This window comes from Nyctereutes procyonoides, unplaced genomic scaffold, assembly GCF_905146905.1.
Source record: "Nyctereutes procyonoides isolate TBG_1078 unplaced genomic scaffold, NYPRO_anot_genome, whole genome shotgun sequence".
Classification (NCBI taxonomy): Eukaryota; Metazoa; Chordata; class Mammalia; order Carnivora; family Canidae; genus Nyctereutes; species Nyctereutes procyonoides.
The window spans coordinates 17,076,806-17,094,776 of NW_026575049.1; the positions used below are offsets into that span (position 1 = coordinate 17,076,806).

The 17,971-nt window shown below is 34.9% G+C and overlaps 2 protein-coding genes across 2 annotated transcripts; one reads left to right on the top strand and one right to left on the bottom strand.

The window, feature by feature from the left end:
* Positions 1-222: 222 nt before the first annotated feature.
* Positions 223-1,161, bottom strand: LOC129511932 (olfactory receptor 6C3-like). The gene has a single exon (XM_055329087.1). The coding sequence runs from the start codon at positions 1,159-1,161 to the stop codon at positions 223-225; it is 939 nt and encodes a 312-aa protein (XP_055185062.1).
* An 8,632-nt stretch (positions 1,162-9,793) lies between these two features.
* Positions 9,794-10,726, top strand: LOC129512133 (olfactory receptor 6C2-like). Its single transcript, XM_055329410.1, has one exon. It carries the CDS (start codon positions 9,794-9,796, stop codon positions 10,724-10,726), a length of 933 nt encoding a protein of 310 aa, XP_055185385.1.
* The last annotated feature ends 7,245 nt before the right edge of the window (positions 10,727-17,971 follow it).

Consider the following 17,971-nt stretch of genomic DNA (forward strand, 5'->3'; position numbering starts at 1 on the left):
GTATTCCTTCATCTAAATACATTTGAATAAAACACATGAATGTACAGAAAGTTATGGAACGATATTCAGTTTATCAAATTTATTGAGTTCAATGACTGGGAAATTTTAATATGGGAATGAAGAAAAAGAATAAAATAGATAACTCTAGTAAAGGAAATGGGGTTTTGAGAAAGTGTGAATAATAGCATCTACAAGAACTTCATTCTTTTAATGGCAATACTTTCATTTACTGGAGAAAAACAGAACCTTTTGGATAGTATCCTTAAAGGCTTGCTTTACTTGCTGATTCCTCAGGGTATATATAAATGGATTCATCATAGGAGCAACAGAAGTATTAAGAATAGCTACTCCTTTGGTCAAGGATGCCTTTTCTTTTGCGGAGGGGTTGGCATACATGAATATGCAGCTTCCATAAGAGATGGAAATGACAATCATGTGCGAGGAACATGTAGAAAATGCCTTTTTTCTCTGACTGGCAGATGGCAGTTTCAGAATTGTTCTAATGATGAACATGTAGGATAGAATTATTAGTGCCAGAGTGAAAAGCAGAATCACTATTGCAGAGTAAAAACCAATCACTTCTAGGAGCCATGTGTCTGAGCAAGATAATTGCAAGAGGGGAAAATAGTCACAAGCAAAGTGATCAATGACATTGGAGCCACAGTAATCTAACTGGAGGAAAAGAATAACTGGCGGGAAGATATTTAAGAATCCTGCCAGCCATGCACAAAAGACAAGTAAAATGCAGACTCTTTTGTTCATGATAGTCGTGTAATGCAAGGGTTTACAGATGGCTACATAGCGATCATAGGACATAGCAGTTAGAAGATAAAACTCAGTTATGCCCATGAAGATGAAGAAAAACAACTGAGCTGTACAATTATTGTATGAAATAGTTTTGTCTCTGGTGATAATTGTGCCCAGAAATCTAGGAATACAGACAGTTGTAAAGGATATTTCTAATACAGAGAAGTTCCTGAGGAAGAAATACATAGGGGTCTGTAGATGGGAGTCCACCAAGGTGAGAGTGATGATGGTCAAATTTCCAGTGACACTGAATATGTATGTGATAATTAAAAAGAGAAAAATCACAGTCTGAAACTCTGGGTCATCTGATAGCCCTAGAAGAATGAACTCTGTGGGTACTGTGTGGTTTTTCATTGCCGATCCTTTCTTCCCCCCTTTTAGAATGGAAAATATATGTGCCCTATAGGACATAAAAAAGTTAAAACACGATTGAGGTTAGAGTATAGAATCTTAAAAATATCCATAGTGATGAGTAATCTATGAAATCAAAAAACAAATGTTTTCCTTCAGCAACTGTCCAGTTTCTACTGGATCTCACATTTAGTATTATCTGAAGTTAAATATTGATCTCTTTTTGCTGAAAATACACTATCATGGGCCATGGATAAAAATATATCTTGTGCTGACATTTAAGAGGAAGCTATTTCTTCTAGTGTTTCTTTAAAATCAAGCTTCTAATTATTCTTTAGCTCCTTTTATAAAAAATGAAAATATTTTAATTGATGTTTCTTTCCACCAGTTATAAAAACTAGTCTGGATTATGAATAATCTAAATAAAGCATCTGAAATCCTACAGGGGTTGTTTAGGCCCATCTACACATTCTGTATTTTGAGGTCCACATAGTTTAGGCAACTTTCACAAGGTTAAACAATTAGACACCACAGTAATCATCTCACTGTGGAACATGCATGTTTATGGCAATGTTTTACTGGCATTCTCTCATGAATCACTTTCTAAAAGATTTGGTCCATGCTATCACTCTCATCACTTTTTCCCTTTTCTGATAAAAAGGCAGAAGAACAAGAAGGTAATCTTCTATTACTAAATTAAATAATTGCCTAAAAATACTTTAATTTATACAATGCATACTTTTCTTTCTTTCTCTCTTTCTTTACAATTTTGCTATGGAAAATCAATAAGTAGATGGCCAAAATAACATTTACTGGAAAGCAGATATCCTTCCAATAGGGAATTTAAAAAATAATCCTATCTATAATAGAATATAATTTCAAATTAGAAAAAAATGAACAACCCAAGATTTATTTCTGTGTTCCTGCTTTAGGATTTCATTAATAGTCTCTTGGTAGTAAACAATTATTAAATTTTCAATACTGAAGGGGTTGTAAGTCCATAAACATGTATAAACATGGTTTTTAAAAATATTTGAATAAACTGGATATATATATTATATTGAAGAATAAAAAATTTACTTACTTCCTGATTCTTCTTGATGATTTAGTCTCAAATTTTATCATCTGATTTGCCTAAATTTACATAATTTCAGAACTGGTAAATCAAGTTAGCAAAATATTTGATTTCTATTTTGCTCTCAGAACAAGTGTGTTGACTTAACTTTTCCTTGGTTCTTTGGGATTATACTTCCCTTTGACTCACAAGATCCTTCATTCCTGATACTGTAAAATTCTGACTTTTTATATAATACAACTCATTCTTGCTTTTCATCTCTTTTTCAAATTCCATGTATAAATTCAGTTACATCTGGATTGACTAGTATTTTTCCATTGCCTCTTTTCATATAATACAAAATATTTCTATATTAAATCATTTTTCTTTCTATTCATGCAAACATTTAAAATCAATATTCTGTGATTCTATGATTATATATCTATAAAATATGAGTAGTATTTTCCTTAGGTTCAGGGACTGTTATATTTCCCTGCAAATGCTGCTTTGAAAAATAGAAGATAAGGAATGTTCTTCTCTATGTATGCTACACAAATGGAACTGGACTTACTTTACCTGTGTCTTTTTTGTTGTTGTTGGCCCAGGGGAATTCATTAAGTAAATAGAGTGCCAAGGAGAGGAATCATTAAAGATAAAGGTGAATCATTTTTACAAATATTGATTAAAAAGTATAAGAAGCAAAAATATTGAGGTAAATAGGCAAATATACAAACAATGTTATATCGAGTGTATGAAAGTTTGATTTAGAATCTCATTCTTCTGTGATTATACAAGGAATCCATTTTTCTCCCGGAAACTGGACTTGTCTCAGTAGAATTAGCATATTTATATCCTTTGAATGTTGGCAATCTAGGAAGAATTCTTTATCAGAATGAAATGGTGGAAAACACTACTGTGTATTTCTAGTATGACTTGATTGTCTTCTGAAATGGACAACCTATTAAAGACTGATGAGAAGGTTTATACCTATATTTATATTTGTTCATATGACATTTTCTCATATTGAGGATTTTTGTGCATCAATAAAATAAATATCTGGAAGTCTGGCATTGGATATTTTTAACTAGTTTATTTCCACATTTCCTTCAATGAGAGGTGTCACTTTTATTACTAGAAGAATAGTATAGTATAGAGGTATATATGAATCTATATGTACATAAATATGTAATATAATGTTACATTTAACAAATTATCTTTATTTTCCTCACAATTATAAATGTGGACATAAAACATGTGTGCATTTAATGTCATAAATGCAGATTATTTACAGTAGTGAAAAATGAGAATATTAGATAATGGGACAAAAGAAAGAAGTGGGAAAGGATGAACAAACCACTAGCTCACACATGGGACAATACATAGACACTATGTTGAATGTATAACTGACACACATTAAAATAAGCATTGAAAATATTTATTCACTATTTCAGTAGAGATAGTAAAACTAATTTTCTACTTAGGAAAATTCTATTCCTTTGCCTTTATTTTTGTATCCAAATAGTGAATCTTTTCATATTTTATTCTGAGCTTTTGTTGATTACCAGGCACTAACCATATACATATTATCTCATTTTTTTCAAGCAAGCCAACAATACAAAACCCTCTAAGGTCAGTGCTATTCAGGTAAAGAAAGAGTCTGGGACAGAAAGAAGTTAGTTAAGTGTCTGTCTGGTGTCTATCACTTGTGTATTTGTGAGCAACAAAATCTTTATTGATTTACTTACAGGAAAAGAAATGAGGTTCTATCTCACAAAGCACTGCACTTCATTTGAAATATCTTATTAGACATGTTTCTTCTCCATATCTTTCCTCAAACTTCTAGATGCTGAATTGTCTCTTTCTTCCTTGATCACTCTCTCACTTTCTGGAAATATCAAAGAGGGAGACAGAATATGAGGGACTCCTAACTCTGGGAATTGAAAAAGGGGTGGTGGAAAGGGTGGTGGGCGGTGTGTTGGGGTGACTGGGTGATGGGCACTGAGGGGGGCACTTGATATGATGAGTACTGGGTGTTATGCTATATTTTGGCAAGTTGAACTCCAATATAAAATTAAAAACATAAACAACAAAAAAAGCAGACAGATCAATTTTACAGAAAACCACCTTTCTAGTGGTTGCCAGAAAAGATATGGGCAAAATGAATGAAGTCAGTGGGAGTTATAGATTTCCAGTTATAGAATGAATACGTCATGAGCACAAAAGGTAGAACACAGGGAATATAGTCAATGATGTTGTCATACCATTATATGGTGACAGATGTTAGCTACTTTTGTGTTGAGCTTGGCACGACATATAGAGTTGTTGAATCAGTATGCTTTACACCTGAAACCAGTGTAACATTGTATGTCATCTATACTTCAATAAAATAAAAATTTGGGGCGAAACTTCTGCTACTTCAAATGCAAAAAAAAAAATCTATTCAAAACTTCGAGGAACATGAAATTTCAAGAAAACATATCATCACAAAAGATAACAATAAGTACTCAATAACTGAACTCAAAGGCATGGAATCTAGTGATCTAACAGATAGAGAAATCAAAATACTGGTTTTAAGGTAACTCACTGAGCTATGAGAAAACATAAGATAGAAATGAAATGAATTCAGTGAAATCAGGGGGAAAAATTCATGAGCTAAATAAGAAATTTACAAAGAGATAGAAATCATTAAAGAAAACAAACTGAAGAATATCAAGTAAATACTAACAGATCTGAAGTGAAAAATAGCAATACAATAATCATAGTGGACTTCAATGCCCTACTTTCAGCAAAGGAGAGAACTTCCAGACAGATAACCAGCAAGGAAACATTGTACTTGAGCCATATATTACACCAAATGAACCTAACAGACATCCATAGAATATTCCATCCAACAGCAGCAGAATACATATTTCTCTCAGAGGCATACAGCATATTCTGCAGGATAGTTCTCATGTTAGGGGTAAGAGCCACCAAGTCAGTTACATGCATGTGTTGATCCTCCAACTTCAGCTCAGATTTCTCAGTTCTCAGCTACTGGGCTTTATGAAAATCTGGCACTGCTGAGTATTGTAGAAAGGTAGGGGTGATCTCTGGACTTATAAAATGGTGGATACTAAACACAAAACACTCAGATCCCACATTCCTCATAAGCAGAATGACATCATTCAGTTTACCAAGTTCTGTTCATGTTTCGAGTATGAAAGAGCAGTAGTGGACTTATGAAATAGCAGTGATTAATGAATATATGAATGATAATTAGTTCTACCTTAATAGGACCCATGGATGAACTACATGATTAGTAGAACAAAATAAACTTTCGTTCTCCTAATGATTAAAAGAAAGCATTTAAGAATAATCAGATAGATGGGGAAGACTAACAAGTAGATCATACAAGTATGCCCTACAACAGAAATCATCAGATGACCCCCAGCATTTCAACAATATAAAAAGAACATAGTGAGAATCTGATTGCCATTTTATCATCAGATTTTTTCCCCTGCCACTAATACTATTATGATTGCATTTCTTACCTGGGGACATTGCCCCACAGGTGCTGGTTAAATTTTTTTCTTTGTTTTTCTCTAGTTTGTTTTGTTTGCCAAAGTTAAATCTACCGTAGATTCACTAGTGGTTCTAATATAGTCACTAAGGACATTTTCACTGTTCACTTAATTGTTCCCTGTGCACCAATAAGGCCATGCCATTTCTATTAATGAAAATTTATAGAGCAAATCATTTCTTTGCACAGAGAGGTCAAACCATTTTGATTTCCATAGTCAGGGAGAGTTGCTAGCATTTGCTTGCCATGTTTGTCCATCCTTTCAGTTAAAGAATTCAGGAAAATATTATTTCATAGCTCAATGAAAGATAGGAACTCTCATTGACCCATGTTAGACTTGGTGATGATAAGAGCAAAGGATGCTATTCTCTATGCCCTTGCATATTACCTTGCATTTGCAGCCACTCCTACCCAGAAGAGCATGTGGAGTTTCAAAGTATACCAAAGTTAACTCAAAATTTTAACCACTAGCACCCAGTGTTTCTCAGATTCAAGAAACAACTTTAGATTAAATTTCCCAAAAAGTGATGAGGAACCACCAGAAAGTAAGTACGAAGTGTTTGTCATTTTTGTGCCTAAATGTTTGGGAGCTGATCTCATGGAAGGTGTATAAAATCTGTCCCTGAAAAAAAGGCAGTGAGTTTATATATTTCTACTAAAAAATATGAATACAAGACGTGCTTAAATTTTCAGAGAGGATTCGAAAAGTAATTGCTGAGTTTCCATTTTGTTCTATATAACATAATAATGAATCTGAACATGATTTTTAAGCAGTGCTCTTGGAAAATAACAGAATTAAGAACAAGACTAGCTACAAACACAACTGGAGAGTGTAGTCACTGTTGTGCTATAATGAGAAGGGCCAAAACAGGATATCAAAAATTATTTCTCCCTTTTTCATAAGATGTTAGAATATGAGGGCTACAAATAACTTCAAAGATGCATCTAAAACATCCTGTTGAATGATTATTTAACTTATACTTGAACATTTCCAGTCTATCTTGAGCTGCTTCAGTCCTAAAAAGAATCCATAATAATAATAATTGTCATGCTCATTAGATTAAACTACATTGTAGGATTTGGAGACTCTGATATTCACCGTTTCTTTACCAATACGTTCAATCAAATAGCACAAAAATGTAAAAATAAGTACATTTGTTATTAATGTAAAATATTATAAGGTTTAGAAAATGTGGGACGCCTGGGTGGCTCAGTGGTTGAGCATCTGACTTGGGCTCAGAGCGTGATCCTGGAGTCCCAGGTTGGAGTCCCACATCGGGCTCTTTCGTGTAAAGTTGAGTCTTTCTAATAAAGGTCATGTGGAAGCTGCCAAAAAAACTATTACTTTTATCATTTTGTTCCTTATATGTTGAGATATGACAAGCAAGTAAAATTGAATTTTGAAGAATATTTAATAACATGAGGGAAATACATCATAAGTGCTTGAAAATAATTGAATGGATAAAGTGAGGTTAAATGAGAAAAGCATCAAATGCTATTTTCAATATAATATTATTTTTATAAAATATAATAAAACAAGTAAATATTCATTTACTAGGCTCATATTTTATTATGGAGGATTCAAACAAGTAATGTTTGAAGGAAACATTTAAGGAAAAAGTAATGGGGCAATGGGTAGCCCAGTTGGTCAAGTATCTGACTTGATTTCAGCTCAGGTCATGGTCTTGGGGTCCTAGGATCAAGCCTCAGTAGACCTCTATGCTCAGTGGGAAGTCTGCTTGAGAATTCTCCCTCTCCTTCTCCCTCTGTTCCTCCCCCTGCTTGCTCACTCTCTGTCTAAAATAAATAAATACTTTTTAATAAGTAAAGGGAAAAATAATAAATAACAACTCTCCATAATTTAAAATGATCCTTGATAGCAGAAAGTAAAATAGACATGGCCTAAAACTTCAATATTTAATATAATTTCTTTGTGCTAGTCCTTCTTCTTAAAGTAGTCATCCAATGATGTGAAGGTATTTACAAATTTTATTTCAGCCATTTCTTCTGAATTTGGGGCACAAGATTATATATTTTTATGATATGTAATGGTGTGCCATCCAGAGATATTAATTGGGGTGTCAGTGTATTGGCCAACATGAAAAATATGTGTGGCTCTTAGGAAATTTTCATGTCTTAGTCCAAGAAAGCAATCTTGAATCAGCATGCATTATTTATTTGCTGACACTCTTTATCACATAAGTCTAGGTCAGCAGCCTTCTATTATGGTGCATCTATAATGCCTGTCACACTGTGGCAACGCTTCTCAATGGAAAAAAAATGATGCCTTCTCTAAGCACAAAGGGAAACAACGCTTAAGACATTTTGTGAGGAATATCTTAGAGCAGCACACTAAAAGAACATTTATATTACAATATAATTGGTGACTCATGAGATTTCATTCTAGTCATTTATTGAAGAAACCCAGATGCCCCAGACATACTTTTTGGCTAGGAAACATTAAAAAAAACTAACATTTTAATTAACTTGTGATTATTAGAATGGTCTGAAGATAAGCAATTCCCCCAAATCCTAAAATTTTTGATTTCCTGGAAACACTTTAATTTTAATCTGGTTTGACCTGGGTCAGTAATTCCAGCTCTGACACTTCTTAGTATTGCCACAATTACTGGGAAAATACATGAATAGGTAGGGAATGTGAGAAATGAGAAAGTACTCAGTGGCTTCCTGGAAGGTGGTGACAATAGTTTCTTTGACAGGATCTTCAAAAGAAGCATCACGGGGAGACAGTTTTGTAGGGAAACTCAAAAAGATGGTTATTTTTCAGTTTTTAAGAATATCCACACCTAATAACCAGATTTCTTTATTCTCCGTGTCATATTTAAGCCTTCTTAAGCATTAATGCCTGATAATAACTGTCCTTTGGGGAAATAAGTACAGGCTGAGTCTACCCTTGGGCCAGAGTGCTGAGGACCACCAATAGGGATAGCAATTCCCTTGGCATTCCCAAGTCTTCAGAGAATGGAACAAAGGCAAAGAAGTCAACTCCTCACCCAAGTGGTATTCCCTTATGTATGATCACCTTGAAGGATCTAGATTTTATATTATTAATGCAGATGGCAAGTAGACTTAGAAGGCATTTGGAAGCTGAAACATCTATGTGTAAGCTACACAACCCCAATATGGATCATGGAAGCCTAAGAACAGGACTCTGTTCTCTGGGAAAGATATCAGAACATCTTACTTGTCATTATTCTGGGAAGGCTTGGGATGGGTGGGATGCTAGAGAACAGATGGATGTTGAACGTGGAATTCAGGAGAGGAAACAATAGAAGACTGATCAAACTGTTACAGGGGAAGGACAAAGACTCGAATATTTCAGTCTATTATAAAAAGAGAGCAAAGAAGAAATTCTGGAGAAATATGAGACTCAAGAAATTTCATGGTAACTCTGTAATACTGCTCCCAGTTCACCCACACAGTAGAGACTTTTCCAGGATTTTGGGGAGATTAAGTAATTATTTGAAGGAACGAGTGTTGCAAAGCATGGAAATAATACAACTAAGATATTGGTGGTATTATACTATTATAGACTATGAGAATGACTTGCTGATATGCTGTCCTGACAGGTGGGAAGTAAAAATTGTATACGTATTTTTTCTATTTATTAACATTTATGAACTTCCTACTCTACACTGAGGACTAGAGATACCATGATGGCTGGCCCTAATCTCAGGAGACTGTGAAATCCTTGTGGTATTTTCTATATGCTTTAAAATTGGTCCTATAACTGGAGTGGAAATTAAATTTCAGAGGGATGTTTTCTATAAACCATATTCTGAAGACCAAGGTAAAGCAGAGTCCAGGGAAATGAAGCATGATGCAATCACTTCTACACCAGATTACTGACAATCAAATAAAAGTTCTAAAATATGCTTCTACTAGCTTGCTGGACTACTTTTCTCTAAATAGCTTATTGATATATTACTTTTATATTCTATTCCTCAGATTCAAGGTTTGTAACTTAATAATACAGACTCATTATATATCTGAAGTCAGTAATGAAAAATCATTCTGCAATAACATTCATCCTACTAGGATTAACAGATGATCCACGACTACAGGTTTTTCTTTCATTATTTCTGTTTTTCACCTACATTTTCACTGTTGCTGGAAATCTAATCATTATCCTCCTCACTCTTGTAGACTCTCACCTCAAAACACCCATGTACTTTTTCCTTCGGAATTTTTCCATCTTAGAAATAATATTTACAACTGTCTGTGTTCCTCGATTCTTATACAGCCTGACAACTGGGGACAAAAATGTTGCCTATAATGCTTGTGTCATCCAATTATTTTTTGTTATCCTCATTGGAGAAACAGAATTTTTTCTTCTAACTGCCATGTGCTATGACCGCTATGTCGCCATCTGCAAGCCCTTGCACTACACTATCATCATGAATGAAAGGGTATGCACCATTCTTGTTCTTTGCTGTTGGCTGACTGGGTTAATTGTCATACTCCCACCACTTAGCCTGGGAGTTCAGCTAGATTTCTGTAACTCCATTCTCATTGACCATTTTGGTAGTGATGCATCTCCTCTCCTGAAGATTGTATGCTCAGACACTCAATTTGTAGAACAACTTGTTTTAATCATGGCTGTGTTGACCCTCATAGTCACATTAGTCTGTGTATTTGTGTCATACACATATATTGTCAAGACCATTTTAAGACTCCCTTCAGCTCAGCAAAGGAAAAAGGCTTTCTCCACTTGTTCTTCCCATGTGATTGTAGTTTCTATCACGTATAGAAGTTGCATCTTCATCTATATCAAACCTGCAAAGGAAGGAGTGGCTCTTAATAAGGTAGTGTCATTGCTCAATACCTCAATCATTCCTTTGATGAACCCTTTCATTTATACACTACGGAATAAGCAAGTCAAACAAGCCTTTAAGGACTCAATTAAAAAGATGGCATTTCTTTCAAAGGATTAGAAAACTAAAAATATTTTTATATTAAAAACATCCATTGTTACTTCTCATTTTACCATGATTACATAACTCTTATGATCTATTCCCATAGATGTTCCATAGGTTTTAGTTGATATAAATTAGCTCTCATGAAATTCTTTTAGTGTGCATGTTACTTCCTTCTATATCATAATGTGTATCCAACACCCTGGAGTTGTTTGAACTTGAGTCTGTTATTAGGTATCAAGCAATGAGAGAAGGTGGGGTGAGTCTTGACCAAGTTCAGCATTATCCTGCAAGAAAATTACTTAAAAACTTATATATTTTTCAAGCAAGAGGAGATCAAACCCTTAAGAAGGATAATAAATGTCTGCTTTTCTGAGACTTTCAGTAAAATCTACTCACATGTGTCCTCAAGTAACCCCTGGAGATTATGAATTCAATTTGCAACCACGTGATTAGACTTGGGTTGGTTTCAAAATCCTGTAGTCATAGGAGATATAAGATTTATTTTAAGGAAGTCAGAGTTTTCTAACTCCTTTTTTCATACCTTGAGATGGAAATTTAAAATTGTGAGACAATCACTTCTCTTTCTCCAAGTTCTCCAGATATTTCAAAATAACCAAAGATATAGCTCTCATATCCCACTAAAATATTCAATGATAGTAGCTACTTGATAAAAGCAAGCCATAATGGCAGTACACACTCAAGAGATGACAAAAGCCATCTACTAATATGAGGACAGCAAAGTATTATGGATATTTCTACAAATCGGCATTTAATGGGTGTTTGACTTGTCTAAGCTAGACTGCAAGATCTTGGATAGCATTTCATCTCCTACCTTCCTTGCTATTCCTGCCATCAATATCTACCCCTAATAATAATAATAACAACAACAATAATAATAAAACGTCTATTAGGTAGCAAACAGTACTACTCATTTTGTAAGGTGAGGACAAAACATAAATATACCCAAATAAAAAGAGTTACAAGAGAAAATGAAATTTAACCATAACTAAAGAAAATAAATGTTTACAGGAATATTTAGAATAAGCAAAGAAGCAAGTTATGATTATTAATCACTCTAGATTTTCAAAAATCTAGAACTTTACAAAGTGTTTTATATTGAGGAAAAGAGCACGAAAGTATAATAAGCTCAAGATAAAATGGAGTAACTGGGAGCATATATTCTCTTCCAATTCAAACCACTATAAATTTAAGCCAACATTTTCCAGAAAACTGACATCAGTCAAAAAAGGGAAGTGATACCTGAGAGGTGATTACTTCAGCTTGCTTTCTAAAGATAGTGGTGAGCAGACCCAGGCAAAGTCCATCAGTCTGGCAGAGTTAAGATGTAGGTGGTACTTCAGAAAGTACCAAGAGATACCACTCTAAAGTTCATGAGAAAGAATACCAAGAGGTGGAATAGGCATACAAAAAGATATCTGGTGATCTACAGATGGCTCCATCATGATCATTCAGCTGAATACTGGTCAGGAGACCCGGGATCAAGTACCACATCAGGCTCTCTGCACGGATCCTGCTTCTCTCTCTCTCTCTCTCTCTCTCTCTCTCTCTCTCTCTCTCTCTCTAATGAATAAATAAATAAAATCTTTTAAAAAAGAAAAACAAAATGTCATAATTTACTGGGTATATTCAGAAAGATTTGCCTCAGTTTGGGGAAGGAAATGCTAGGCTAAATGCTACTCTAGTCCAACTGAACACATATGAACACAGAATCTGAAAGGACAAAACTGTTTCCAAGTGATTCAAGTGATACCAGAATAAAGCTAAAGAATCTTCATATGGATAAAAATACATCCAGCATTCAAGAAGGCAAATTCATAAAGCCTGACACAATTAAAATTCACCAGGCATGCAGATAAGCAGGAAAATGCAACTTATAATGAGACCAAGCTATACAAATAGAACTCAAATGTAAAAGACAATATAATTAAAAGAAAATACAGTTAAAACAGTAATTACTATACTTTGCATATTGAAGAAGAGTGAAGAAAGATTGAACATATTAAGTTAGAAAGAAAAATATTAAAAAGATCCAAATCAAACTTATAGAGATGAAAACTATACTTTATAAGAAAAATATAGATAGAATAGTTGTAGCAATTAGAATAATAAATGAATAAATAAATCTTAAAAAAAAAGAACTCCATGAAATAGAGACCAGAACTGTGGAACAGATGAACAAAACCAGGAGTTGGTTCCTTGAAAGAATTAATAAGATAGATAAACCATTAGCCAGCCTTATTAAAAAGAAGAGAGAAAAGACTCAAATTAATAAAATCATGAATGAGAAAGGAGAGAGCACCACCAATACCAAGGAAATAAAAATGATATTAAAAACTGATTATGAGCAGCTCTACACCAATTAGTTAGGCAATCTAAAAGAAATGGACGCATTTCTGGAAAACCACAAACTACCAAAACTGGAACAGGAAGAAATACAAAACCTGAACAGACCGATAAGTGGGGAGGAAATTGAAGCAGTCATCAAAAACCTCCCAAGACACAAAAGTCCAAGGCCAGATGGCTTCCCAGGGGAATCCTATCAAATGTTTAAAGAAGATACCATACCTATTCTACTAAAGCTTTTCAGAAAGATAGAAAGAGATGGAATACTTCCAAACTCGTTCTATGAGGCCAACATCACATTAATTCCAAAACCAGACAAAAACACCACCAAAAAGAGTTATAGACCAATATCCATGATGAACACACATACAAAAATTCTCAAGAAGATACTAGCCAAAAGGATCCAACAATACATTAAGAAGATTATTCACCATGACCAAGTGGGATTTATCCCTGGGATGCAAGGCTGGTTCAACACTCGTAAAGCAATCAATGTGACTGATCATATCAGCAAGAAAAAAACAAGAACCATAGGATCCTCTCAAATATGCAGAGTAAGCATTTGACAAAATACAGCATCCATTCCTGATCAAAACTCTTCAGAGTGTAGGGATGGAGGGAACATTCCTTGACATCTTAAAAGGCATCTATGAAAAGCCCACAGAAAATATCATTCTCAATGGGGAAACACTGGGAGCCTTTCCCCTATGATCAGCAACAAGACAGGGATGTCCAATCTCACCACTGCTATTCAAGATAATACTAGGAGTCCTAGCCTCAGCAATCATACAACAAAAAGAAATAAAAGGCATTAAAACTGGCAAAGAAGAAGTCAAAGTCTCCCTCTTCGCAGATGATATGATACCGTACATAGAAAACCCAAAAGCCTCCACCCCAAGATTGCTAGTACTCATACACCAATTCAGCTGTGTGGCAGGATACAAAATCAATGCCCGGAACTCAGTGGCATTTCGATATACTAACAATGAGACTGAAGAAAGAGAACTTAAGGAGTCAATCCCATTTACGATTGCACCCAAAGCATAAGATAACTGGGAGTAAACCTAACCAAAGAGGTAAAGGATCTCTACTCTAAAACTACAGAACACTTCTGAAAGAAATTGAGGAAGACACAAAGAGATGGAAAAATATTCCATGCTTATGGATTGGAAGAATTAGTATTGTGACAATGTCACTGTTACCCAGGGCAATTTACACATTTAATGTAATCCCTATCAAAATACCATGGACTTTCTTCAGAGCATTGGAATAAATCATCGTAAGATTTGTGTGGAATCAGAAAAAAACCCGAATGGCCAGGGGAAGAGTAGCAAAGAAAACTACAGCTGGGGGCATCACAATGCCAGATTTCAGGTTGTACTACAAAGATGTGGTCATCAAGACAGTGTGGCGCTGACACAAAAACAGACACATAGATCAATGGAACAGAATAGAGAATCCAGAAGTGGACCCTCAACTTTATGGTCAACTAATGTTCGACAAAGGAGGAAAGACAATCCACTGGAAAAAAGACAGTCACTTCAGTAAATGGTGCTGGGAAAATTGGACATGCATATGCAGAAGATTGCAATTGGACCATTCTCTCACACCATACACAAAGATAAACTCAAAATGGATTAAAGATACAAATGTGAGACAAGATTCAGTCAAAATCCTAGAGGAGAACACAGGCAACAACCTTTTTGAACTTGGCCACAGCAACTTCCTGCAAGATACATCCACAAAGGAAAAGAAACAAAAGCAAAAATGAACTATTGGGACTTCATCAAGACAAAAAGCTTCTGCACAGCAAAAGAAACTGTCAACAAAACTAAAAGACAACCTACAGAATGAGAAAACACATTTGCAAATGACGTATCAGATAAAGGGCTAGTTTCCAAGATCTGTAAAGAACTTATTAAACTCAACACCAAAGAAACAAACAATCCAATCATGAAATGGGCAAAAGACATGAACAGAAATTTCACAGAGGAAGACATAGACATGGCCAACAAGCACATGAGAAAATATTCTGCATCACTGGCCATCAGGGAAATACAAATCAAAACCACAATGAGATACCACCTCACACACAATGGGGAAAATTAACAAGGCAGGAAACCACAAGAGAGGATGTGGAGAAAGGGGAAGCCTCTTGCACTGTTCATGGGAATGTGAACTGGTGCAGCCACTCTGGAAAACTGTGTGGAGGCTCCTCAAAGAATTAAAACTAGATCTGCCCTACGACCCAGCCATTGCCCTGCTGGGTATTTACCCCAAAGATACAGATGCAGCGAAACGCTGGGACACCTGCACCCCGATATTTATAGCAGCAACCTCCACAATAGCCAAACTGTGAAAGGAGCCTCAGTGTCCACTGAAAGATGAATGGATAAAGAAGATGTGGTTTATGTATACAATGGAATATTACTCAGCCATTAGAAACGACAAATACCCACCATTTGCTTCAACGTGGGAACTGGAGGGTATTATGCTGAGTGAAGTAAGTCAATCGGAGAAGGACAAACATTGTATGTTCTCATTCATTTGGGGAATATAAGTAATAGTGAAAGGGAATAGAAGGGAAGGGAGAAGAAATGGGTAGGAAATATCAGAAAGGGAGACAGAACATAAAGACTCCTAACTCTGGGAAATGAACTAGGGGTGGTGGAAGGGGAGGAGGGCGGGTTGTGGGGGTGAATGGGTGACGAGCACAGGTGGGCACTTGATGGGATGAGCACTGAGTGTTATTCTATATGTTGGCAAATTGAACACCAATAAAAAATAAGTTTATTATTAAAAAAAGAATATTTTACGCAAATACAAAATCATAATATGTTTATACATGCAGAGGCATTTATATCTTTGCCCTTAGATTTGTATAATCTTGTGTAAGTGTAAGTATACACATTTTTAACTATGTAGAGAATAGTTCACATTTGTGCAAAGTTTCCCTATTGTGTAAATATGTTATAACTTTATATATCCATATTTCTAATTGTGAAAAAAGAGTACCAAAAATGATAACAACTTGGGTAAATATTGAAGTATTTTCTTATTCAGGTAACCAAATTTATAATTGAGAGTTTAAAGTCCAAGTAAAATATTTTGTGGTGTGTTTGATCATTTTGTTTTTTAACATTTACTTTTCTATTGTCGTAAAATAGACAAAAGGTAAAATTTACATTTTTACTATTTTTTAAGTATCCAGTTCATTGGCATTAGGAACATGCACGTCACCATCATCACCAACATCTACCTCCAGAGCTTTCGAAAAAAAATTTTTTTCAGTATAGTTTGACACACAATAGTACTTTAGTTTTAGGTGTACAACATAGTAATTTGACAAGTTTATACATTATGCTATACTCTTCACAAGTACACCTACCATCTGTCACCATATAAGACTTTTACAATATCATTGACTATATTCTTTATGCTGTACCTTTCATTCTCATGACACTCATTCTGTTAATGAAAGCCTGTATCTCCCACTCCCCTTCACCATCTGCCCATCAAATGGCAACCATCGGTCTGTTCTCTGTATTTATAGGTTTGACTCTTCTCTTTTTGTTTATTCATTTGCTTGTTTTAGATTCCACTTATGAGTGAAATCATATGGCATATGTTTTTCATGGTCTGACTTTTCACTTAGCATAATACCCTCAAGTTCCATCCATGTTGTCTCAAATGGCACAATGTCATCCAAGGATACATCTCATACAAGGATGTCCACTCTCACCACTTTTATTCAATGTAGTACTGGAAATCCTATCCACAACAAGCAGACAAGAAAAAGATATAAGAGGCATCCACATTGGTAAAGAAGCTAAACTGTCACTCATCATAAACAACATGATACTACACAAAAAAATCCTAAAGCCTCCACCAAAAAACTACTATGAATAATAAAAGAATCCAGTAAGGTGGCAGGACACAAAATTAATACCCAGAGAGAGGTAGTGTTGCTATGCACTAATAATGAAGTAGCAGAAAGAGAATTAAGAAAACTTCATTTACAGTTGCACCAAAATAATAAAATACCTCAGAATAAACTTAAGAGGTTTATCCTGAAAACTCTAAAATATTGATGAAAGACATTGAAGATGGCACAAAAAATGGAAAAAAATATTCCATTCTCATGGACTGGGAGAATTAATATTGTTTAAATGTCATATTACCCAAAGCAATGTACAGATTCAATGCAATCCCTATCAAAATACCAACAGAATTTTTTAATAGTACAAACAAAATTAAAATTTGTATGGAAACACAAAAGACCTCAAATAGCCAAAGCAATCTTATAACGAAAAACAAAGCTAGATATGCTACAAAGCTGTAGTAATCAAAACAATATGATACTGGCACAAAAGTAGACACACAGATCAATAGAACAGAATAAAGAGCTCTGAAATAAACCCACAATATAAGTCAATTAATTTATAACAAAGGAAGCAAGAATATCCAATGGGGAAAAGGCAGTCTCTTCAAGAAATGATGTTGGGAGAACTGGATCAGCTACATGTAAAAGAATGAAACTGGACCACTTGCTAACACTATGACAAAAATAAATTCAAAATGGATCAAAGACCTAAATGTGAGGCCTGAAACCAAAAAAGTCCTAAATAAAAGTGCAGAGAATAATGTTTTTGACATCAGCCAAAGCAATATTTTTCTCCAGAAGTTTTTCATCTTCCCAAACTTAAATTCTGTACCCATTAGACAATAACACCCATTCACTCCTGGGTCCCATCTCTTCTGAAGGGAATTGTGCTCCTGGTCCAGTTCATCTCTGACCTCAGTGTCACAGCCATCCAACAGCTTCTCTGTCTCCTTCAAGAGCCGGTCACTGGGCACCACCAAAGATGGGCAGGTCCAGGGCCTTGGGGAGGATGC

Excerpts from the sequence above, each read along its gene's own strand:
- LOC129511932 (XM_055329087.1), bottom strand. The coding sequence starts at position 1,161 with ATGAAAAACCACACAGTACCCACAGAGTTCATTCTTCTAGGGCTATCA.
- LOC129512133 (XM_055329410.1), top strand. The coding sequence starts at position 9,794 with ATGAAAAATCATTCTGCAATAACATTCATCCTACTAGGATTAACAGAT.